Source organism: Haliaeetus albicilla, chromosome 1, assembly GCF_947461875.1.
Source record: "Haliaeetus albicilla chromosome 1, bHalAlb1.1, whole genome shotgun sequence".
Taxonomy (NCBI): Eukaryota; Metazoa; Chordata; class Aves; order Accipitriformes; family Accipitridae; genus Haliaeetus; species Haliaeetus albicilla.
Window position 1 is genome coordinate 59,663,410 of NC_091483.1, and position 24,680 is coordinate 59,688,089.

General features: G+C 42.0%; 3 protein-coding genes across 12 annotated transcripts in view; 2 read left to right on the forward strand and 1 right to left on the reverse strand.

Annotated features, from left to right (window-relative positions):
- FAM114A1 (family with sequence similarity 114 member A1) overlaps nucleotides 1–3,326 on the reverse strand; it is a 38,217-nt gene extending 34,891 nt beyond the window's left edge. The window contains exons 1-2 of one of the 2 annotated variants that reach the window (XM_069791849.1): nucleotides 3,196–3,326; nucleotides 236–585 (exon numbers count right to left, since the gene is read on the reverse strand). In XM_069791849.1, the coding sequence (XP_069647950.1) occupies nucleotides 236–577 (342 nt within the window). In that variant the 5' untranslated portion in view covers nucleotides 578–585; nucleotides 3,196–3,326. The remainder of the gene's footprint in view (nucleotides 1–235; nucleotides 586–3,195) is intronic. The other variant, XM_069791841.1, reaches the window with a different exon arrangement.
- Nucleotides 3,327–3,618: 292 nt separating this feature from the next.
- LOC104321505 (toll-like receptor 1) lies at nucleotides 3,619–11,083 on the forward strand. Of its 6 annotated transcripts, XM_069791812.1 has the most exons (5): nucleotides 3,770–3,976; nucleotides 4,126–4,395; nucleotides 4,585–4,676; nucleotides 7,418–7,582; nucleotides 9,003–11,083. In XM_069791812.1, the coding sequence occupies exon 5, from the start codon at nucleotides 9,066–9,068 to the stop codon at nucleotides 11,028–11,030; it is 1,965 nt and encodes a 654-aa protein (XP_069647913.1). In that variant the 5' UTR covers nucleotides 3,770–3,976; nucleotides 4,126–4,395; nucleotides 4,585–4,676; nucleotides 7,418–7,582; nucleotides 9,003–9,065; the 3' UTR covers nucleotides 11,031–11,083. The 6 variants fall into 6 exon arrangements, with proteins under 6 accessions (XP_069647903.1, XP_069647921.1, XP_069647913.1 ...); XM_069791802.1 differs by lacking the exons at nucleotides 3,770–3,976; nucleotides 4,585–4,676 and adding an exon at nucleotides 3,619–3,753; XM_069791787.1 differs by lacking the exon at nucleotides 4,585–4,676.
- Nucleotides 11,084–11,329: 246 nt separating this feature from the next.
- On the forward strand, nucleotides 11,330–22,988 carry LOC104310459 (toll-like receptor 1). 4 transcript variants are annotated; one of them, XM_069791752.1, is made up of 3 exons: nucleotides 11,330–17,315; nucleotides 17,749–18,038; nucleotides 19,424–22,988. In XM_069791752.1, the coding sequence occupies exon 3, from the start codon at nucleotides 19,514–19,516 to the stop codon at nucleotides 21,968–21,970; it is 2,457 nt and encodes an 818-aa protein (XP_069647853.1). In that variant the 5' UTR covers nucleotides 11,330–17,315; nucleotides 17,749–18,038; nucleotides 19,424–19,513; the 3' UTR covers nucleotides 21,971–22,988. The 4 variants fall into 4 exon arrangements, with proteins under 4 accessions (XP_069647853.1, XP_069647868.1, XP_069647861.1 ...); XM_069791767.1 differs by having other exon boundaries at nucleotides 17,749–17,895; XM_069791760.1 differs by having other exon boundaries at nucleotides 11,330–18,038.
- The last annotated feature ends 1,692 nt before the right edge of the window (nucleotides 22,989–24,680 follow it).

Genomic DNA, 24,680 nt, shown 5'->3' on the forward strand with positions numbered 1-24,680 from the left:
AGTTTTACTGCAACCAGACTAGAAAGACCAAATTAATATCATAATGGCAAAGAGAAATTCAACTGTTCGTAGTTTCCAAAAGCTTGGTGTTGCAATTTAACTTTTTTATTCCCATGCAGGTTTTCTGTATACAACTCCCTAGGCTTTTGTGAAAAACAGTATGTACATTGTACAAAATTCTGTCCTTACAAAGCAGGGAGGGGAGGGCTTTTATGGAAAAGAAAGTATTACTTACTGGACTGCTTTGTTCATGCAGTGTTTCTTCAGATTCAGGTTCTGCATCAAGGCTTACAGTCTCATTGCACTCACTGGGCATGTCTTCAGTCGCCTCTCCGTTGGAAGGCAGACTTTCAATTATTTTTTCAGTCAAAGGGTTTTCATTAATAAATATGTCTCCTTCCTGTCTATTACTGGCACTCTGAGCGGCCTGTCCATGTTCATCTTGTGAAGACTCATGCAAAACTTCAGCTTCCACAAGGTGTGGTACTGACTCGTGAGGCAATACCTCATTGCTGGGCATTTCCGTTACTTCAGGTTTTTCTTCAGATGGGATGCCATCACATATGTCTTCAGACATTTTCAATTCTGAATATGGAAAATAAATTATGTCTTTTAGTTTGCATAAACATTTGAATGACCATAAAATATGCAGCATTTACCATAAGCTATTACTGAAAAACAACACAGCCTTGATGTAAGGCCTCCTGAAGCATGGCACCCTGTGGCACATGCATCAAGCTGGCACTGGCATCATGATGATACTCTGACTACTCTGTTCACCTTGCAGGATCTCACTCAAGTACAAAGAGCAGCATTACTATTTTCCAAAATATGGTTTGGTGAGGGAGAAAGGACGTTCATTTGTCTGGAGAAGCCAAATATAAGAGCTTCCACATGGTTAATTCCTGTGTTCGGTATTAGATGTGTATGAAAGACCACTGGAGAACAGGATAATCTGCAATAGCCAAGCACCTCTTGCTCTCCTTCTCATCATTTCCACATACACAGGTTCCTATAGCCTGCTGACTGACGGAGAGGATGACAAACACAGCGTGACTAATCCTGTGGTGATATTTATGTGTTGGAGAAGGGCCATAAGTTGAGAACATGACAGGCCATGGTCCCTGCAGCCATTTCATAGACAGCAAGCATTCATTGCTCACACTGTTTCTGCATCACTTGTCTCAAACACTCACTGTTTAACGCTTCTCACCTGCTCTTAAAATTCCAGCTGTATGATTAAACTTCAATGTTGAAGCCAAGGTAAGCTTTCATGAGGCAGTTTTGGTTGGGGTTTTTTTGGTAAGTTACAAACCAGTTTTCTCTTATTTACTCCTTATCTTCCAATGTAACTTTCTTTTTCTAAGTATTTTCCACCACTGTGCAATGATCAGACTGAGGTTCCAGGAAGGGAAAGAAAGCAGATGAAGGAGCGGCACTGGCAGAGTCCAAAAGGACTACTGTACAGTGATTATTACCACTTACTTGTTGGCAACAACAGTATGCCTGGCACTCTACTCAGAAGACAACCCTTGACAGAAAGTTGTCACTGCAAGCTCTTGACTGCATGCTGAGTTGCATGGCGTAAAATAAACTCACACAGTCCTCTCTGTAGATGTTGTCTCTTCATTGACTCCCATATTAATTAAATATGGTTTAAAGCTTTGTACCTGTTAGGAAGGACTGAAGTTCTAAGAGGGACTGAAGAACAGGAAAAAGGAAAAAAAGGCAAAAAGCAAAATATAACTGGGATTTAGGAGAAATCTGCCTGAGAAGCACGTATTTAAATTAGTGTATTTTATTAAAGTCTATAGAATCATGTACATCTGTGGCTTTAGCAGCCTGTTTATCTAACCTGAATGCAGATCAGCTGTTTGAACAGTTCCAAGAATAGCATTTGGGATCAGTGAACAAGAAACATAAGTAAACAAATAAGCACTTGGTACCACTTACATTAGTTTACACTGTAACTTAAATTATCTTCGGAACACATGCATTTACAAGTCAGAATCTTTGCATCTGCCACAAGTATTTGCAGTTTTCCATTACAAATATAGCAGATACTGTAAAATGCTTTAGTGCAGGTAAGTATTGCCATTGTTTTAACAGTACTTGCTGTGTGATGAGCAGCATCACCTAAAGAATTTTTTTTTAATTTGTAAACCAAATTCCACCGTCAGATACAAGAATCCTCTACCAAAACCTGCAAAATCTGTACACACACGCATCATAACTTTGCACGGGGATTAGATCCGAATGAGAAAATGCCCAACACCAGTACAGTTTTTAAAGGATCACACGTACACGTGCACACGAATTTTTGCAGGACTGGGTCATCCTTGGGGACCACCCGGGCCAAGGTCCGTGCAGTTGTCTGCTAAACCTTCCTTACAGGAGCAAAGCACGTAGCAGCAAATTACCACATCTGTCAGAAACCACGAGCCGTGCTTGACCCGGGGGGTAAGGCGTCATTCAAGCTGTCACCCCCGAGACCAGACTGATCTAAATCAACGCGGACAACTCCGCCCAAAGGGAATTACTCTCTACAGACAGCTCATGAGAGAGATGCCAAGGCCAAGATGCTCCGGACCGGGCGGCAGGCGAGCGCCCTTCCCGCAGCGACCGGCGAGCGCCCTTCCCGCAGCGACCGGCCGCCCTGAGGCGGCCAACGGGCGGCGGGACCGGCCGCCCCTCAGGGGCCGGCGGTGGCGGCAGCTCCCGCCGCGGCTCGGTGGCACCTGCCGACCCGCCGCCTGAGGAGTTTAATCCCGCCTCGAAAGCAAAGCCCAGCCGCCGACGGGCGCCTTCAGACGCGGGTCGACGCCTCCGCGAGGGTAACTTTTTCTGGCCGGCGGCACCGCGCTCCCCCTTCCCTCGACGCCTGCTGTCACTTCTCCCGCGGCGGGACGCTGCGGGCACGGCGAGCTGAGGCGACGCCCCCTCGGGCGCCCGGCGCTGCGGCCGCCAGCTCCCCGTGCCCCGCTGCCACCTGCCCCCGCGCCCAGGGCACAGCAGGAGCAGCCGGAGCGCCGCTCCCTCAAACCCGCAGCGGCCACAGCTCCCCCCTCCCCCCCCCTTCGGTTTTTTTTTTTTTATTCTTTTCGAAACCCCCTCTGGGGCAGAGTCATTAGTGAGGAGCCCGCAGCCGGTTTGAAAAGCGGCAGAAAAAGAAGAAGGAATGGCTGTGCTCCTTACCGCTCAGCAGTCCCCTCGCCGGCGCGCCCCCTGCTCCTTCCCCTTCTCCGCCCCGCCACGTCGGCAGCAGCGGGGGGAGGAGGCAGAACAGAGCGGGCAGCCGCGGGCCGGCCGGGCCGCCGGCAGGAGGGAGGGCCGGCCGGCTCTTCTTCCCTCGCTCTCCCTCCGTCTCTCTGAGGCGGCCGCCTGTTGCGAAGCGGCTGCTCCGCGCCGCTGCCGAGCCGCCCCCGGGCTCCAGGCCGCGGGCCGGGGCGGCAGCACTGACCCGCCGCGGAGAGCCGCCCCGGCCGCCATTATCGCCCCTCACGGCCCCCAGCTCTCTGCGGCCCCGCTCGGTGGAGGGGGCGGCGGGGCGCGGGCCGACAGACGGCGGCGGGACGCGGCGGTCTGCCGGCGGCGGAGACGGGCCCCGCGCTGGGGACGCCGCCGGGAGCGCCGGCCGAGAGAGACGGGCGCGGGTGGAGCAGGGCCTCCCGCGGGGGGGCGGCCACCCGGCAGGAGGGGTAAACACGGCTACGCTGGTGGGAGAACGTTCGTGCCGAGGCCTTTTAAGTATAAGTGAGTCGCTGAGCTGGCGTCAGCTTTGGGTTTTGGGGTTTTTTTAGTGTAGAAAGTTTAATGCTTCCTCAAAGCGAGCTGCAGCTAACCACCTACTGAACTGTGGGGCTGCGGAACTAAACAACTGAGATTTAGCTTTTCAGATGCCTCTTTGCGCCTTTGTTGTATCTGTTTACAGGAGGCGCCGCGAAAAGAAACCGGGAGGTGGGTACACACGTTTCCAGTAAGTTAGTGTCAGCGCCGGGCGCCCGCAGCTGCGCGAGAAATACTTGGTTGAGCAAGAGGATTGCAGGCTCTTGCCCAACAACCTGTGGTTCTTGTCTCTGTCTTAATTCCTCACGCCCTTTCCTCTTTTTGCCGCTTCATTTTAAGGCGAAGCATGCCTTTCTACAGCAATAAAAGGCAGTTCCACGATTCATCATAGCATCCTCTCTGTCACTAGTCTTAACTTTGCTGAAGAAAGAAAGAACTGACTGTTGCCACAGGAAGCAAAATAACACATGTTGTGGAATCACTGAGAAGAGCTGCTATAGGAGGTCACAAAATAAAGCCCCAGTTCTCAGAAGCATGCTTCACAAATATGGATCATGCTATGTGACTTACAGGCTTATCAGGCAAAAGTCTCTGAAGTTTCCTGTAAAGGTAGGTGGTAGCAGAGCAAATGTTTGTATCAGTAAATAATAATTTTATTTTGAAGGCATTTCAATGAGAATTTAAGTATCAGGGCATGCTGGTAGTTCTAGCATCTTTTAGGTTAATTTATGTATGTTTAGATGTATTTATTGAAAATGAAATCTAGAATGGCCCTAAGGATTTCTCTCTGCTTTTCAGTGGAGCTTGTGGAAGAGTAAGGGCAGTGTCTTAGGAGGAATCACGATAGATGCAGCTCAGTAGCTAGAGATTGTTTTTCCCCATGATGGATGGTAATTTTGACTGTAAAGTGGATCTTACACTGTCAGTTTTGCAGATTCTGTACAAGGCCATGCATGTTTTAGAACTGCGTGTTAATCACTATTGTAATGTAAAGTTACTGCTTCAGGATGAAATTAACATTACAAGTGCGTAAATGTGTATGTCTGTCTATTGGGATAGAACGATGTATTCATTTCCTAAGTTCCTAAATTACTTTCTTGAATTTAGCAGTTGCCTTTTCTAATTTTCTTTCTCTTTCACTTTTCAGTAATTAATTTCACTTGTATTTTCTCACTGTGGTAATATTGCAAATGGTTTTGGAATAAATGAGCAATAGAGATTGAACACTTCTACTCACCTCAGATTTCACTGAAGTTTGTTATTACTCTGAGTGTCATCATCTTCCTAATGGGTTTCAGAAAAGATACTTGCCTTTTAATAGATAAATATAAAGCAAAGATGGAAGGAAACAACTGCATTTGGCTACTTTTAACAAAACATACAAGTATGCATAACATTTGAGGAATATATTCATCTTCTTCCAGTGATTGCACTGGTAAATCTGAGTGGTAAATATGAGGGCTAATGGCATGCAATTAATGGTAATATGCTTATTTTGCTGTTTAACATATGCTTTATCTATCTTTATAGTATGTAGATAGAACTGGAGAACTCAAACTATGCCAGTGGCCATCTCATACTGTCACTTAATTGAAGAGACACTGTCAAATAAGAGTCTCTAATTTACAGCAGTTATTACATGTTAACCAAGTGTATGTCTGGTTCTGTAATCATTAGAGTAATAGGTAGATTATATTCAAGCAGTTAAACCGTTATATTCCCAAACAGGAATGAATGTTTGGTAAAAGCAATGTCTTGCCTTGGGATTTTATCTCATCCTAAGGATGGATAGCAAAATCTTTCCAGCTAAGAGCAGACAACGGTGAGGTTTTTATGTAACAACATTATAAGGTGTCATTTGGAAACTAGCTGTGAATGCTATTGTCTGTATTGACAGAAATGGAGAAAGAATCATAGAGTACCACCATAAGGCTCATCAGCATAACAGCAGAGAACACGAATTGTCCATATTCTGTCACTTACTACCTGTCCTATCTTTCCCTTTGGTTTTTGGATGACCTCTTTTCACTTGAAGCTGAGAAATGAAATATGATTTACAGAATAAGCTTTAAAGTGAAAAAGTCATTTTTAAGATTATTTCCTCTTCTTCCAGAATAATTGAAATGTTAAATCATGAATGTTTTACGGTATGCTAACCCGGAAAGGTAGTTTGTAGTGTGACAGTTCTGTATTTAGATCTCAGCTAAGATTGAATTTCTGACCAACATTACACAGAAATAAAGAGAGTCTGGTTTATGTCTTTGCCAGGACAGCAACCCAAGTGTTTGGGCATTCAGTATGGAAGTTGCTGTTCTGTTTTAATTAAAAAAAAAAAAAGACCCCACCCACTGTTTCCATGTCCAGTATTTAATCCAATCACAACACTGCTGGAGCAGGAGGGAGAGATTATTTTTCCATTCCCATTAAATGGAAATTAAAATAAGACAAACAGCACTTTTATAAACCAGCCATGATAAGAATTTGACAACTAAATTGGTAGAGCGAAATGGAAAAAAAAAAATGCATATAGACTTAGACCATTATTAAGTTCAGAGAGGAAGATGTTTGAATTTCAGTGTAAAACTTGCTCAAAAGAAGTACTTATTTTCATATTAATTTGATGAAGACAGAAAGTTGTTAAAAAGATTTGTTTTCCCTGCTTAATCTATTGTAAAGCATGAAAACACGTAGTTCAATAATAATTAAATAATGGGGAAATTACAGTAATGTTGTATGTGGAAAATACATCTGGAGGAAAGCAAATGCCGTTTCATAAGCTGTCAGTAGATGGCACAAACATTTATATAAAAAGTTTGGGCATTCTTAAGTATTGTTACACAGTAGGATAAAGTTTTCTTTTTGTCTTTTCCTGACTACATTTTCTGCTTTTTCAGAGAGCATGGATTTCTGGTGAGAGACTTTTAATTTTATAGATTTTATGTGGTTGCTTGTTAGCTAAAACTTTTATATTCTGCATCTTATGTGAAAATGCACCATGTTTTCTATAGAACATTATTAGCAAGTGTATGATGTACTTTCAAGCGTATGGGTAAGAAGTGAGACTAAAGTTGCTTATGTTCAGTAGATTTATCCAAAGAAACTGGCTAAATAGCAGTCTCTTCGTATTAGCACGACACCCGTAGTTAAGGGGGTCACAGTGATTTAATGGAAGTAGTTTTTCTACAGTTCAGGAGTGGATCTAACTTGATGATATGTTTCATCCATGTGAAAGACGTATTTTTAACATTTGAGTTTTGTATTATGCCGACAACTTGCAAAGCGCGTGCCTTAATACTGAACCATCAGAGCTCAATGCATTCTGTACATTTCTTATATGAAAGTTTAGTCAGTTTATACTGAGTTTATATTGGAAAAACTCTTAAAACCTCAATTTTTATCTCTTCTCTCACTCTTTAAACAACAGGACAATTTCTTGCTATGATCTTGGTTTGCTTACCCTACTGGATTCCTTCTCTGCTTTTATCTTGGTAATGATCTTTTTGTCAAGTTTGAAGACTTGAGGATACTTTCAAATTAAAAGGGATATGACTGTAAAGGATAACTTCCCCAGTGTTAGCCCCCAAATCATGGGTCGTGTGTTATAACAGTTGTTAATTTTGTTGCTTCATAGGATATTCTAAAGAAAGTTTGAAGGTACTCGTAAATAATTTGACTGAATGCCAGGATGTAGGAAGGAGAAAGAAAATTAAGCACATGTGGAAGAATTGTATCCTTCTTTCACCTAGTCCCTGGATATTGATGAAATTTTGTCCTAAGAAGAAATAACGACTTGAAGGTAGATTTTTTTCAGATTTGTCTTGAAGGTACATGTTTTGTTTGATTATATACACATTAGTAGTATTGCCCAAACAATCGGAAGAACAGGATAGAGGATGCTGATTATCTTTTGTTCTCTGCACATGACCAAATGCCTTTTGAGGGCTGTGATGGTAAAACTGCATAATTTTTCCAAATGAAAGTCTTGAAAAAGGCTGGAAAAGTTTTGCCATATTGCCCCATTATTTCTGGATGATTTCCAAGCCTAGTTTCATGCATTCTTTACAAAAGGAGAACTCAGTGGACTGTTTTTTGTTGTACTGTTGAGATTTCATAATATAGGTTATGTTAGATTAAGAGAATGTATGTTTTAGACACAGTAATATAATTCTAAGAAAGCGTGTGGAATGGTTAATGGTACAGAGAATGTAGTCCTCAAGGTTGTAGCTTTAGTCCAACAAGTGACAGCTATTACTGTCTCATTGTAGAGTCACCAGGAATCATTGTAGAGGCACTAGAAATATAAACTTACAGTTCAGCCATTTCAATATCAAGGGAAAGTTGAAAGCCACTGCAGTCATGAATAAGCACTATGGAAAGCTTCAGACAACAACTACGATTTAAAAGTAACGGGAGGAAGAGGGGAAGAATGTTCTGAGGAAACAAGAAGAATTCAGAAATCTGGAAAACAACTTTAAATCAAGATTTACACATATAAAAATGTTCAGTGTGTGTTTGGCGTCCTCTGTGTACACCTAACAAATCAGACATGGGGACACCCCACTTTCAGAGTCTAAGTTCAGGAGATGCTCAAGCCCAGACAAGAAGCAAACTCTTCTGTGGACTTTCCCATAGCATAAATATAGAACATCCTATCCCCCTTCCCGGCCTCCCCAGTTAAAATAAGCCCTAATGACCAATCTCAGCTACCTAAAGACATTCAGATTTTGATTCACTCTCTTGAACCTCCATCCTGTGTTTCAGTCCAGGTTTTATAGTCACAAGTCCATTTAAAAAAATGTATCTGAGTCTAGTTCATATCCTTCAAGAGAGAATCTGAGGAGAGGATGACCATACTGACCTCAAATATTGTGCTTTCTGATCAAAGTGTATTATACAGTTGTGGGAAGCCTTCATAATACATTGAATCACAGCAGTAATTCTGTAAGTAAGCAGCAAATTCTAGTCACCTATGAAATAAAACTTGTTTTGTAAGAAACAGACCCATTATATATTAAGTACAGCATATTTACCAAATAGAAATTTCAGTGGTGTTCGAGTGCCTCTCCTGAATGATAATAGGTGCCTTCGTTGCTTTTTGAGTCAAAGAGAGAGATGAGAAATTGGAACCTTAAAAAGATCAATCTCTGTGATGGCTCCTGCATAGCCACTTAATGACATGATCTGGGTTTTGTTTTTGTTTCTTTATTTTGCTACAGGATTAGAACAAAGATGGACAGATAAGAGAAGTATTGAGCATCTCCAAGGAAACAGAAACCAGTATGACAGAACATATGAGATCTCTCAGAAATTTTTTTCTTTACAAGTGTCTGTTTGCATTAACTTTTTGGAACTGTGTCAGCCTGTGTGTGGAAAAAGAACTCTTCACATCTGTTTCTAACGAAGATGGTTCTGACAAAAAAATCAAGAGCCTGCCATACCTCTATACAAATAGTCATCAGTCCAAAGCTAATTTTGACTGGGTTTTGATACAAAATACTACAGAAAGCCTATCGTTGTCAGAAATCACAAATGACAATGTAAAAAAATTAGTAGCATTATTATCTAATTTCAGACGAGGCTCCAGGTTACAAAATCTGACACTGACAAATGTGACAGTTGACTGGAATGCTCTTATTGAAACTTTTCAGGCTGTATGGCACTCATCCATTGAATACTTCAATGTTAACGGTGTAAGACAATTGTCACACATAAAAAGCTATGACTTTGACTATTCAGGTACGTCTATGAAAGCGGTCACACTGAAGAAAGTTTTAATCACAGATCTGTACTTCTCACAGAATGACCTATACAAAATATTTGCAGACATGAATATTGCAGCCTTGACAATAACTGAATCAGAGATGATACATATGCTGTGTCCTTCGTCTGACAGTCCCTTTAGATACTTAAATTTTTTAAACAACGATTTAACAGATCTGCTGTTTCAAAACTGTGACAAATTAATTCAACTGGAGACATTAATCTTGCAGAGGAATAAATTTGAGAGCCTTTCCAAGGTAAGCTTCATGACTAGCCGTATGAAATCACTGAAATACCTGGACATCAGCAGCAACTTGCTGAGTCACGATGGAGCTGATGTGCAATGCCAGTGGGCTGAGTCTCTGACAGAGTTGGACCTGTCCTCAAATCAGTTGATGGATGCCGTGTTTGAGTGCTTGCCAGTCAACATCAAAAAACTCAACCTCCAAAACAATCACATCACCAGTGTCCCCAAGGGAATGGCTGAGCTGAAATCCTTGAAAGAGCTGAACCTGGCATCGAACAGGCTGGCTGACCTGCCGGGGTGCAGTGGCTTTATGTCGCTGGAGTTCCTGAACGTAGAGATGAATTTGATCCTCACCCCATCTGCCAACTTCTTCCAGAGCTGCCCACAGGTCAGGGAGCTACAAGCCGGGCGCAACCCGTTTGAGTGTTCCTGTGAACTGCAAGACTTTATCCGTCTGGAGAGGCAGTCTGGGGGGAAGCTGTTTGGCTGGCCAGCGGCGTATGTGTGCGAGTACCCGGAAGACTTGCAAGGAACGCAGCTGAAGGACTTCCACCTGACTGAACTGGCTTGCAACACGGTGCTCTTGCTGGTGACAGCTCTGCTGCTGACGCTGGTGCTGGTGGCTGTCGTGGCCTTTCTGTGCATCTACTTGGATGTGCCGTGGTACGTGCGGATGACGTGGCAGTGGACGCAGACAAAGCGGAGGGCTTGGCACAGCCACCCCGAAGAGCGGGAGACCGTTCTGCAGTTTCACGCGTTCATTTCCTACAGCGAGCGCGATTCGTTGTGGGTGAAGAACGAGCTGATCCCGAACCTGGAGAAGGGGGAGGGCTGTGTACAACTGTGCCAGCACGAGAGGAACTTTATCCCTGGCAAGAGCATTGTGGAGAACATCATTAACTGCATTGAGAAGAGCTACAAGTCGATCTTTGTGTTGTCTCCCAACTTTGTGCAGAGCGAGTGGTGTCACTATGAGCTGTACTTTGCCCATCACAAATTATTCAGCGAGAATTCCAACAGCTTAATCCTCATTTTACTGGAGCCGATCCCTCCGTACATTATCCCTGCCAGGTATCACAAGCTGAAGGCTCTCATGGCAAAGCGAACCTACCTGGAGTGGCCAAAGGAGAGGAGCAAGCATCCCCTTTTCTGGGCTAACCTGAGGGCAGCTATTAGCATTAACCTGCTAATGGCTGATGGAAAGTGGTGTGGGGAAACAGATGAAGAATCTTTCTAATGGAGTTTCTTCCATTTTTTCTTTGTGAAGCAATAAATGCTTTATGATCTCCATTGGTTGTCAATGTATTTAACTTTTTGTTACAGAACCTTGTTTCTACATAGTTTTCTGTGCTGCCTCCTAACGGTAGGCAAAATTCAAGTTACCTCACTGGAATTCTCTTGCAGTTGATACAGAGATAGCAAATGACAAATGAGTTTGGATGTGCATTTTGAAATACAGTTTGAAATACCGTAGTGAATTTTTCTCAGCAGAATAAAGCCTGGAGCAGTTGGTACAGTCATGGAAGAGTGCTTGAGTTGCTGAAGAGGTTGCAGAGCTGCATTAATCACAAAGCTTAGGCAGCTTCATCACAGGACCCCTTTTGCTAAAATTAGTTTGCAAGAAAAAAAATAACACATCCTGAGAAGATGTCTAGAAGGCCAGAGTCTGAGGTGGTTCCTGGGTAGTGTTTTCTCAGATTCAGTGAAGCTTGAAAGGATAGGACCCAGATACAGGACTCTGAACGTCCAGCACAGGTGGACAAAAATGGCCATGCCACAAAAGAGGACTGAGTGAGGGTTTTTTTCTTGAAAAGAAAAATAAAAAGGAAAGATGAGCCGCTTCACGTTTTGGGGCTCGTAGGTTGGTACTGCTGCGAGGGAGGAGCAGTGAATTGACAGTCAGGGCTCTTAATTCCCATCCTCTGATAGAGTCCTGGTACCCTTTTGATCCTGAGAGATACCCTGAGCAAAGGGACTGAGAGGGTATCATCTGCAGTAACAGAACTACCTTCATCATCATTGACTATATCTTGAGAAGCTCTTGACTTTACATTATGCTTTTTTTTTAGCTTTCTACTTTTTTGCTTCTCACCCATATATCTTTATGCTTATTATTAAAAGAATCTGTCCTTTTCAGGCAAAACAGTATCTTTTGCAGCACAGCGACGAGTTCTGATCAGAAACGCAATAACCAGTCAGAGGCTGAAAAAATTTGCCAGGTCTTGGGACAGCAGATAAGACCCTCTATTCACAGAGTCAGAAAGACAAGCTACATTTACAATATTTGCTCTCCTTTGTAGAAATACAGCAGGCCCCTCTACCTGTTGTCGGGGTTAACCCCAGCCAAACAACTAAGCACCATGCAGCTGCTCACTCACTTCCCCCCACTCAGTGGGATGGGGGAGAGAATCAGAAAAAAAAGTAAAACTTGTGGGTTGAGATAAGAACAGTTTAACAGAACAGAAAGGAAGAAACTAATGATAATAATAACAATAATAAAATGACAATAATATAATAATAATAAAAAGATTGGAATATACAAAACAAGTGATGCACAATGCAATTGCTCACCACTCGCTGACCGATGCCCAGTTAGTCCCTGAGCAGCAATACCCCCCAGCCCCACTTCCCCCATTTTATATACTGGGCATGATGTCACATGGTATGGAATACCCCTTTGGCCAGTTTGGGTCAGCTGTCCTGGCTGTGTCCCTTCCCAACTTCTTGTGCCCCTCCAGCCTTCTTGCTGGCTGAGCATGACAAGCTGAAAAATACTTGACTTGGTCTAAACATTACTTAGCAACAACTGAAATCATCAGTGTGTTATCAACATTCTTCTCATACTGAATCCAAGATATAACACTATACCGGCTACTAGAAAGCAAATTAACTCTCTCCCAGCTGAAACCAGGACACTGTAGTGGTGTGGTTTGGCTTCAAGAAAACATGGCTGTGCTCTGACAAATATTCACAATTGCTGAAGATGATGACAGCAAATTTCGTCTTTGTCTCCAGAAGGGGAGGTGTTTGCCATCTGGAATACCAGACTTAGATGACCAGAGAGTAGTAAGTTTTCCTTTCAAAAATGTGTTTCAACGGGAATACAACAGAAGAAGGGATGTTAAGATGAAATCCTCATTTAGTATAGCATTTTATCTCATTCTTGTCTTCCATTATTATTAAAAAAATATATTAATTTTGATTTTTTTTGCCTGAGGTCTAAGGAGGCTGAGGTCTCTTGAAGTCTTGAACTGCCAGCAACTGTTTATGATTTGTAGGGGAAAGGTCAAATTTAACACCTTTAGCCCTGTCATCCCACTCAGCCTCGAAATTAATATAACACACCTATTATAAAATTGCAGGCATTTAATTCAGGACAGCAGAAACAAATATTTTCTATGCTTCCTCCTTCCCCTCCAACTAATGCTTCAGTGTATGAGTAATTTAACCTGTAGAAAACTGAAGATGAACAGACTTAGCTTGGTTTGCCTATCCCTTTCACACAACCAGGGGCAGCTGGATTGTTACATGGTGGCTCACGTGAAAATTTTCTTTGAAAGCCTCAGAGTTTTAGGTCAGTAGCCCTTGAAACTTCAGTAATAGAGTTAACATCCCCTGTTGTGTGTGAAGCTTTAAGAACTCGTATTGCTGCTTCTGTTGGCAGGAGGACAGAAAAACCCTCTGAAAGTCAGAGAGTGCACCAAGAATCCTTCCTGTTATTCACGTGGGAGCACATAGCTGTTACCAGAAATTATTTCTTTCTTTCAGGAGTGGAAGGTTTTAGCAAGGGTTTGCTTGCCACTTTGGAAAGAACTTGGGAACTACGTGACCTCTGGCAATGGAGCTGATGCGATCATAAGCAGAAATATGTAACTGCAGGTTTCTGGTATATGTCCAAAATCCTTGAGTGAATAATGTTGGAAGGGGCTTGTAATGAGCATGGGGAGCAATTAAAACTTGTGCTTTGGAACCTGAAACACACATGCTATTAGGTTTTTGTCCATGGTATGTGCCAGATAATTGATAAAACAGCTACACATGCAATGAATTACTACATCTAGTTTTTCTGATTCCACAGGAGAGAATGAGTTTCTCAAGTGATACATATCAGAATATTTCAAACAATTATTTTAGCCTCTGCCATACTCTGAACACTTTCTATAAAACCAGTTTTAGTCCAAGAAGAAATTGCCCATACGTGGGGCCATGTGTAGTCTCACAGCCCATGTCAGCCACTTTTTCTGCACATTTTGGAAAGCAGCTACCCTTTTCTGCGCACCCCGGTGATGTGAGTCTGCAGCTGGTTCTGCACTGCAATTGGTAACTGCTAATGCACTCCAGTTATCAGGAAAATGAGTGTGTAAATGTATTCTGATGTCAGATACCATATCAGAGCAGATTCCTGGCATCTGTCTAGTCATCTTGGTGACTAGCAGGAATGCTATTTTTACATATATAGTAATATCAACTTACAAAACTGATAACATGGGGGTTATACACCCTCCAAAACCTAGAAAAAGTGCAGAATGAAGTGAAAGTGTAAATGTTTTTATGTATATTTAAGTAGTGTGTAGTATGAAGGAAACTGAACTGTGACAGACTGGGAGTCCTGACACAATCTGGGTTGCCCTGCTGAGAGCTCGGCTCTTTTTCAGCTTTAGAAATGTTACAAAGCATCATCACTGAAGTTCAGCTGCAGAGGGTTAGAGCAGAGAAAGGCGCTCAAGGGAAAAGAATGGGACTCCGTGGGAGGTGAGGCATTCTGCTGAGGGGAGGGTTCAAAACCTCTGTGAAACCTGTGGTTTTACTCAGGGCTTCAGTTTGGCTGTTTTTTCTTTCAGAAACATTTACTGAGATTGACTGTAATGCTCATTTGTAGTCACTGTTTGGTCAAGAGGAAGCAGTACTGATAAACCAATAAATGAGGAAGTTCTGTGTTCTGCAAGGTGACTCTGTGTTACCAGTCTGATTTCCACAGCTTTGATCCTTGTGTCTGTTTATGCCCAAGCAAAATAGGCTTGGGCATAAATGCAGTACAGTCTCTGCTCACTTTGACTTGTGGCGGCATTTAGCCCTTGTTTCACCTACCTGACACACAGGGTTAAGTTGTGACAATGAGAGTTACAGTTGAAGGTAAGGTCCTCGATATGACCAAACACTGGCAGTTCCAGTTGGAGAGATTCTTCACACCTTTGGGCACGGTGCTGGTCCTGACTGGCTTCTCATACCCAGCCAAGCGTAGCTACGGTTCCCCTCTGGGTAAGTAATCACAATATATAGGCAGAAGTGTGAAATGTACCTTGAGGAAAGGCTGTTTGTGAAGACAGGTGCTCATTGATAGAATCAGCTGCAAAAAACCCCAACAATATAAACCTCAGCAATGGAACAAGGTATGTGCATGAGTGTATGTACGCCGACTATGGAAAGGATGGTATTCAGAGGGTACATTTCAGGATGCATGAACAGAAATACACTGATTTTTAGTTTTTGCCTATCATGCGAAATGACTTAATCAGTAAACCGAAACCAGCCCCAAACAAAGCTTTGCTGAATTGGTTAGTAAAAATAACATTATGCAATGTTCCTAATTGTTTAACAGAGGTATTCAGGAGTATCAGTTTTATTTTAACTAGTTGTAAATTTTTCTTTATGGCAAACTTTATTTGAATGTATATTAAAGTCTGATAAAGAAGGGCAGTAAGGAAATTAAACATACTACAACTAAAGGCTTAGATACTTTTGCTTTTTACAGCTGTGTGTGCACTGGAGTCAATTCTGATGAAAGCTGACGGTGTATTTGTTTTTGTCCATGCAGCAAAGTTTTTTCATGGATTATATTGGAAGTAAAACTGCCACTGGTTTGCATAATTGGGATATTATTGTTCTGTCAACAATAGTGCCTTAGTCTATTCATTTTCATAGATTAATGCCCAGCAATGGGAACTTCCTCTTTAACTCGAAGACAAGACAGTATCAGCTGACAGGCAGAGTCTTGCTGCTTATTGAGAAACATTCATGATCCCTGGTCTTGTCTTGGGTCACGAATGTCTCCGAGTTTTCTGTAATGTATTATTCAGATTCACTGCACTTAGGAAAGCAGAATGGTTTCAGTTCAGTTTCAGTTCAGACTATTTTACTCATCAATCTAAAAATGAAAACTAGACATTTTCTTTCAGCAAAGCAAAGGGTTAAATTACTCTTTGCAAAATTGAAAAGGTAATTGCAAAAGAAAAGTTTCAAAGGAATCTAATGCAAGCTTGAAATATAACTGGCACTGGTGTCTAGAATAAATTTTCATACTTTGCAGCTTCTTTAGCTGAATCCTCTCTTGCCTTCAACTCTCCTCCAAGGCGCTGTTTTATGGGGTGGAGTAAGCTCTAGACTGAGTCCAGAATGGGCCCAGGTGCCCCCCTCTTCCCCTAGTTTGCTCATACCTGAAGAATTAATTACATACTTCATGAATTTAATCTTAAAATTCATTAAGATTAAATAAATCTTCATTCATTTATTCATCTCTGCTTCTTTCTTCCTTGCTAATTAATCTTACTGAAGCATGTTGTGTTAGTGTGGAGGCTTATAGGACTGAGGTGTTGGTTTTGGTTATTTACATCTGCCTTTGCAATGCACTCGCTCTCTGCTCTGTTGATTTGCTCGCTAGGCTCCTGCCCTTGTTCAAAATGCTAATTGAATGGCTGCTTTATTGGATTCCTCTATTGCCAGATTGCCCTACATTACTGTATTCTTCGTGGCTTCTTTACAGCTTTCATATCATAGAGACTACTCTCTATGGTTCATTGTGTATAATTTTTTGAAGGAAGCTACAATGTGGGGTATCCCTGATAACCATCCAAGGCATCTCTAGTGTAAAGATTGACCTGTAAAGGTTTTGAACTGTGCCAGTTTGACCCTGTTACCAGCTTTTGAGATCTAAGCTTTTGCCATCTGTCAGTGTGCTACATTAATTAGTCTGCTTGCTGAGGAAAATAATTCAGTGGGGTAGAGCTCTGCAAGAGATTTTGATACAAAGAGAAGTTGGTGGTGGGGGTTCTGCTTCCTCTTTTCTGTGTATGCAAAAGAGGAGATGCAGTTGACAAATTTCTAGAATGTGTGTAACCATGAGAAGCAGACATGAAATTAGAAATGCGGAATTATTCAAACAGTCTTGCCTTGGTGAATATTCTGTACCACAGATCGGCTTATTTCCTCCTAAACTGTACAGTTATGTAAATATTACAGAAGTAAATGTATTTCGAGTTTGGACTGTTAGAAGTTTCCTTTTATTGTGCTCTTAATACCTGCATTGTAGGGACATTTCGTTAATTCTTAGAATTATATAACCTATATAAGAAAACCTTGTTCTTTCTACTTCTCGAGGTAGTAATTATTAAGGAATTAGCATCTCATGTGAGATTCCCTAGCTTGAAGATTACATATGTTTGAAATTCTGTTCTGAGGATGTTAACCAAGTATGCAGAGGAATTTTGCTGATTCTTCACTCAGAGGTGGATTCCATGCACAAAAGGTGAGTTATATTTGCTCCATTATTTACATTTTTTTCTTTTTGTTATATCTGGTTTGGACTCCATCAAATCTCAGGTGCTGGTCTTTCTTCACTGTTGGAAGATATTCTTGCACTTTGAAATTTCAGTGAAAATGCTCACCTGTATGTTGAATTTCAACAAAGAAGAAAGGGAAAAAAATGCTTGGTATGGCAATTTTCATTCTCATCCAACTCTAATACCATCATAAGATAGTGTTAGAGGGGTAACTGTTGATCCTTAGTATTGCTTTGCTAGACATACCTGCTTTGTTCTTTGACTGTGGCACTCTTCATTGCTATACAGTGCAGATCATCCCTTGTCGCAGTGTATAGCATAGCATGCACAGTAAATTAAAACTCATCTGGCAATGAAGCACAGACAGAGAATATCTTTCTGGTTTTTTTCTCCCTTCAGAACATTTCTTGCTTTGTTCCTGGCATCCCTTTTGCCCAGGGAGAAGTTCCTCCAGATAGTTCCAGATCAAAGTTTATTTGATTCAAGAGGTTCTTTACCAGCCTGGACTCTGAAGAACAGGGTCAGCTGCTCTTTGAAGGAAGCTGGGTCAGATTTGCTTGTCTTGGTTGTTCTTGTGAGTGACACTGTACTTTGACCAGCCATCCCAGCTTCATTTCTATTCTGTGCTCAGATACCCCAGCACAACTTTCTGAAGGCAGAATTTGACCACTCAATTGGATTCTACTGAGGTAGAAATTTATACTTTACTGATTTATTCTTTTATTGCTTTTGGTGATGTTAATTACATGTATTTTTGCTTTACTTATTTAGAAGAAAACTTGGTTAAGCTTCATAGGAGACTTGGAGGAGAAGGGATGAGTATTTATATCAGTCAATCAAATTATTAGAGACTAACACACATTATAACCTAGAACTGAAAAAATAGGCTTTTGGTTTTTATTTAACAAAAGATTACACAGGGGCAGAATTTTAAAACTGTTTTTTTTACAGACAAAATCAGAACAGGAAAAAAAAACCGGGGATGTTAGTCTCCTGAAATAGTTTATGAGTTGCTCATACTTCAGGTTGTCTGTGTGTTGCGTTAAATGCGTGACAACACGAGAGTAATGCCCAGGTCATGGTTTTTCATGATAGGACTGATACCTCTCCAAATCTATGTAGGCTATTGATAGACATGACCAGATATTAATGCTGCTGAACCATTTTCCATATCCACAAAATCTTTCCCTCCCTGTGTTTTTTGATCCGTAGAACTAGACTCTTTGTCCCTCACCATTTCTAGAGAGGTCCTTTGTCAAGCTGCAATGCTGGGGTAATTTGGAAAATGTAGAAAATTTCCTAGGACACCTAGCAAATCCTGCAGCCTTTGGAAGCATCAAGTGTTTTCTTTCAGATTTTGGGTACCACTGCTTCATATATAGTGTCCAGTGATGCTGTGATTTTCCTATGAGTATGCTTTTGGCTAGATAGGCGTTACAGTATTCATGAGACAGTATAATTCCTCCTCAAGATTCTTGGCTTACTGGAATAATGGACCCCTATGTCTTTGTGCTATAGCAAAGACAAAGCTGATCAGCTGCTTTGATTGGCTGACCCTGAGGGGGTGCATGGCCATGTCCCGGGTCTTTGGAGTGTGAAGAGGAATATCCTTTGGCTCTTCTGAGTGAAGAGGTTGGTTTTGCACCCATTTCTGTGAGGGTCCCCGAGGCTTTTGGAGTTCTGTCCCCAAATGTGTGTGGACATGGGGTGTATGGGAAGAGCAGATGGGAGGCTTGTTCTGTTCTCCTTTACTCCTAAATGCATTGATGTCTGTTTGTACCGGTCTTGTATTTTTCAAGGTCGTTGAGAAATTTGTATTTCTTAACATCCCTGTGGTTTTTTAACATACCACTGATTGTATTCCTTCCATTATAAAGGAATTAATTTCTACTAAACTGAGAAAATAAATAATTGGAATTAAAGAACGGGGGTGAGGAGGATTGATAAGAACTTAGAACAAAAGTATGTAAAAATAAAGTTTTTATTACATAAAATTTCCATTTTATTTTAGCAATAAAAAGCAAATTCAACAGTTCAACAATTTCAGCAAATTCCACGTGTTTTCTTTCCATAGGGCTGGACTCATCACTGAGACATATTGAACAGAAAATGAAGATTTGCTTCTGTGTTTCTGTAAAAAACCAAGATAAACCTGGAAAGCACAATGAGACCCCTTACAAATATCTATGTCTTTGCTTGTGTCTTTATATTCATGCTATGGAATAATATCCAGCCAACTGTGGAAAATGAATTTATTGCAAATTATTCAAGCACTTTGCTAACTAATGTTCCAAAAAACATTCCAGTCCATACTCATGTATTAGATATATCACATAATAGGATCTCTGGACTTAGTATCTCAGAATTTATTTATCTTTCTGACCTTCAAGTATTAAATCTTTCTCATAATCTAATTACAGAGCTTGACTTTAGTGTCTTCATTTTTAATGAAGATTTGGAATACTTAGATTTATCTCATAATAATATTTTGAAAGTTTACTGTCAAAATCTTGCATATCTTAGACATTTAGATCTTTCTTTCAATAAGTTTACTGCCCTGCCCATCTGTAAGGAATTTGGGAACATGTTTCATTTGGAGTACCTAGGATTAAGTGCCACAATGATACGAAGGTCAGACTTCAGGTCTATCATACATTTGCAGCTGTGCACTGTCTTCCTGACCTTAGAAGACTTTTCTCTGTATGAGCCTCAGAGTCTGACAGCCTTGAATACAAGGAGCCTCCACATTGTTTTTGCAGCAAACCAAAACTTCAGTTTTTCCCTCCTGTATGATGGAATGAGCACTTCAGAAAACTTAAGAATCGTTAACTTAAGATACACCTTGAGCTACAAAGATTTCCCCTCCCCTTCTTTAACACTTCTGAAGAAAATCAAGACAACAGCTCTCAGCCTTGACACTGTGGACTTACAATGGACTATCATTTTGCAAATTTTCCTGCTTATTTGGTACTCACCCGTGGAGCATTTGACTGTGAGAAATTTGACTTTTCGGGGACCACTGGGGGAGCTGACTGAATATGAATTTCTACCCTTATTAAGCTCTCTGGAACAATTAATCTCTTCGGGTGGCTCCATGAAGGTGCTAACTTTGGAACATGTCCGTAATAAGGTTTATTATTTCAACCAGGAGATTCTATACAGACAGTTTTCAGAGATGAATATTGCCAGCTTGACAATATATGATGCATATATGCCACACATGCTTTGCCCCAATAGAACGAGCTCATTTCAGTATTTAAATTTTTCTCACAATGCCCTGACAGATGAATTGTTCCAGAATTGTGGCACTCTGACAGATCTGAAATTACTTATTTTGCAGAGGAATAAATTTGAGAGCCTTTCCAAGGTAAGCTTCATGACTAGCCGTATGAAATCACTGAAATACCTGGACATCAGCAGCAACTTGCTGAGTCACGATGGAGCTGATGTGCAATGCCAGTGGGCTGAGTCTCTGACAGAGTTGGACCTGTCCTCAAATCAGTTGATGGATGCCGTGTTTGAGTGCTTGCCAGTCAACATCAAAAAACTCAACCTCCAAAACAATCACATCACCAGTGTCCCCAAGGGAATGGCTGAGCTGAAATCCTTGAAAGAGCTGAACCTGGCATCGAACAGGCTGGCTGACCTGCCGGGGTGCAGTGGCTTTATGTCGCTGGAGTTCCTGAACGTAGAGATGAATTTGATCCTCACCCCATCTGCCAACTTCTTCCAGAGCTGCCCACAGGTCAGGGAGCTACAAGCCGGGCGCAACCCGTTTGAGTGTTCCTGTGAACTGCAAGACTTTATCCGTCTGGAGAGGCAGTCTGGGGGGAAGCTGTTTGGCTGGCCAGCGGCGTATGTGTGCGAGTACCCGGAAGACTTGCAAGGAACGCAGCTGAAGGACTTCCACCTGACTGAACTGGCTTGCAACACGGTGCTCTTGCTGGTGACAGCTCTGCTGCTGACGCTGGTGCTGGTGGCTGTCGTGGCCTTTCTGTGCATCTACTTGGATGTGCCGTGGTACGTGCGGATGACGTGGCAGTGGACGCAGACAAAGCGGAGGGCTTGGCACAGCCACCCCGAAGAGCGGGAGACCGTTCTGCAGTTTCACGCGTTCATTTCCTACAGCGAGCGCGATTCGTTGTGGGTGAAGAACGAGCTGATCCCGAACCTGGAGAAGGGGGAGGGCTGTGTACAACTGTGCCAGCACGAGAGGAACTTTATCCCTGGCAAGAGCATTGTGGAGAACATCATTAACTGCATTGAGAAGAGCTACAAGTCGATCTTTGTGTTGTCTCCCAACTTTGTGCAGAGCGAGTGGTGTCACTATGAGCTGTACTTTGCCCATCACAAATTATTCAGCGAGAATTCCAACAGCTTAATCCTCATTTTACTGGAGCCGATCCCTCCGTACATTATCCCTGCCAGGTATCACAAGCTGAAGGCTCTCATGGCAAAGCGAACCTACCTGGAGTGGCCAAAGGAGAGGAGCAAGCATCCCCTTTTCTGGGCTAACCTGAGGGCAGCTATTAGCATTAACCTGCCAATATCCTTTGAAGCAAATGAGGAGCAGAGTGATATTACTTCTCCTAGTAGTGTAAGTCAGTATGTGAATAACTGACTTGACTGTCTTGCATTAAATTGTTATAATAATTTTTTAATAGTTTTTTACAGTATTCCTAGTTTGTAGCAAGATGTAATTGTGATACATACAGAAATTGCTATTGCTCATTCTAGTCGTGAAAGTAGTCAGAAGTCTTCTGTAGTTGCCCATCATCAACAAAGAGAAGGGGAGGGAAATTTTCATAGTGACTGCACTTATTTTACTGTGAACTTGGGTTGCCTTTGTTTTGGACTTTGCCCATTGAAAGCTGTATTTTAAAGTAACAAAAATAGTGTTTGGTTCAATGTCATCATGACTGTCAAGGCATGCATTTTATCTTTGTTGTGACATGGATGTTCTGGGGTTAAGGTGGTAGGCATCTGCTTCCTTGGGTTTAATTAAATAATACAAAGAAGAAGAAAACTGTTATTTAAATCCCTTCCTGTACATTGGTATAGTAGATGTCAAGGGTACCTTCAGCCTGTTTTCTCTTCCTGGAAATCTTTCCCTTTGTCACAGACAGAGATTTTCCAGGGTAAGAGCTGAAAGTTGGAGCCATTAATGCCTGTTTAATATTCTTCTTCCTTTGCTGTACTAAACATTCCCACTTGCCTAGATTTACCTACCAAGTCATGATTTCATAGAATTTGCTATTCCTTGTCTTCAAAATAATACCTGAACTCATGAAATATTGATACTATTACAATATTGCTGCTTTCTGCTATGATCATATCAAGCTATGTTAGGTTGCTTGTTTTTCCTGTTTTCTAAAGTGTAGAAGCTTGACGTTTGGAGGTGAATCCCCTTTTATCTCCAGATGTTCACTGAACTCTCTTCCCTTGCCCTTTTAATCAGCAGGTGCTGAGGGTCATCATGCAAGTGAAAAAGGAGTAATTTGCACTGGGGAGTAAATTCTCTGCTAAAATAAAACTGTTTAAACTAATGGTATTTATTGATAAGAGACATCTAATAATTTGCTGTGCTTGGATTTAATTTGACAATATAATAAACATCTCATTTTTTATCTGTTATTAAATCTCCTGGTGTCATTTCACTGGTGATGAGGACTTGTGTAATTATACTTACAGCTTAAGGGAAATGCAAAACCCTTTGATCACAACCGTGAGCAGCATGTGAGGTGAGCCACCCAATAAGAGGATGCAATCCTTAACCCTCGCCGAGGCGGCTGACCGAGCACCTGCCAGGTGTGTGTGGTGGTAGCTAGATGAAGCAGTGGATGGGAAGCTATGGGAGAGCTTCCCAGTGTCCAGAGGTGCTGAGACATCACTGTGCACCCACCTACCAGCTCAGGTTAACTGGGTATTGCAGTGGGATGCTAGGGACCTGGTTCTCAATGTAGAGCTTTGGAAAGAAGGGCTAAAAACCTCTATTAAGTCTTAATTTCAGGCAAAGGGAAGTTGGCTACTGATTTCTGTGATAACACATAACTGAGATCCTCCCCCTCCCAAAGCCAGGACCAAGATTTCTTTGTGTACCTTAAAAAGTGCTGCTAAACCCTCAGTACTTCAGTGGGAGCTGGTGGATGCGGCATGCTTGAAAAGCAGGTTATTTATGATGAGGGCAGATGTTCAAAGACAAAGAGGAGCTTAGTGCTCTGCAGGAGTTCGAGTCAGGAGGGCTTTTCCCTACCCTGAGAGTCACTCGTGCTTCATGCCAACCCAACACAGTGGCCAGGGGCATTAGGCACCATGGGGCACTGCTGAAAGTGCATCGCAAAGCTTGTGCGCCAGCCAGCCAGTTACAGTAGGCTGTGAGGGGCTTTCCGCAGAAGTAGTGACGTTAAACCTGGGGCTGCAGCCTGAATGCACCACTGGAGCTGCAATGTTTCCCTCTTAAGAGGTTTTTCCCAACCGCACAGCATCCCTCTGGGTGCAGGTTCTTTACTTCCTCCATAACATTGCTGTCTGCTCTTAGGCTGTTGCCTGTCTAAGCTTTAGTGGCTTCTTTATTTCGGCTACAGCCAGAGTTACACCCGTCTATAATTTAAGGCTTGTGTGCTATACAGCTCTCGGGTACTGAAGGAACTGTTCAGTTGCAGAGGCCCGTGCACATTAAGCCGGTTAGGAGTTTTGTAGCCTTTACCTCTCCAGGGCTCCTCTGCGCTTTACAGTGGAGAATGCTACCAGAAAACCTGTGCCCCTCTTTCCTGAAAGATTTCTCCCCCTCTCAAGCGTTACAGTCTAAGGACATGATTAGCATTCAAACTTAGTGGTAACGTTTTAAGGGGCACATATTTTGTCCTGTTTACTAGATGAGAAAAGAGGAAGTAAAATTTCTCAAATCAGGCTTTCCGGTCTCTGTAAATGTAATGCATCAGCAAACTGGGTTTTATGTCCTAAATAATGCACAGGGTCTGGGCTGTGGAAGAGTCCCTCACCTTTAAGACTGTTTTGAAACCTAAATTGTAGGTAGGTGTGAAAGGAATAGTTTCTCAACTCTGTCATGTATGCTGTTTTAGGATATTAAACCTTTAACACCCCCTTATACTCTGGCCTTCCTACCTCAGAAATCTTTCATGCACGTGCCAAGTATTTTAGTTATTTACTTATTGTACCATACACTGCAGCTGCTTAAAATACACTTCTGAGTTCCTTTGATAAAGCAGATTAATTTTGTTGTTTTTTGTTTGTTTGTTTGTTTGTTAATGTTAGCATTTGATAGTGTTTCTCATCTCTTCTCTGTTGGAACTTCCGTTTTCTTCTTCCCT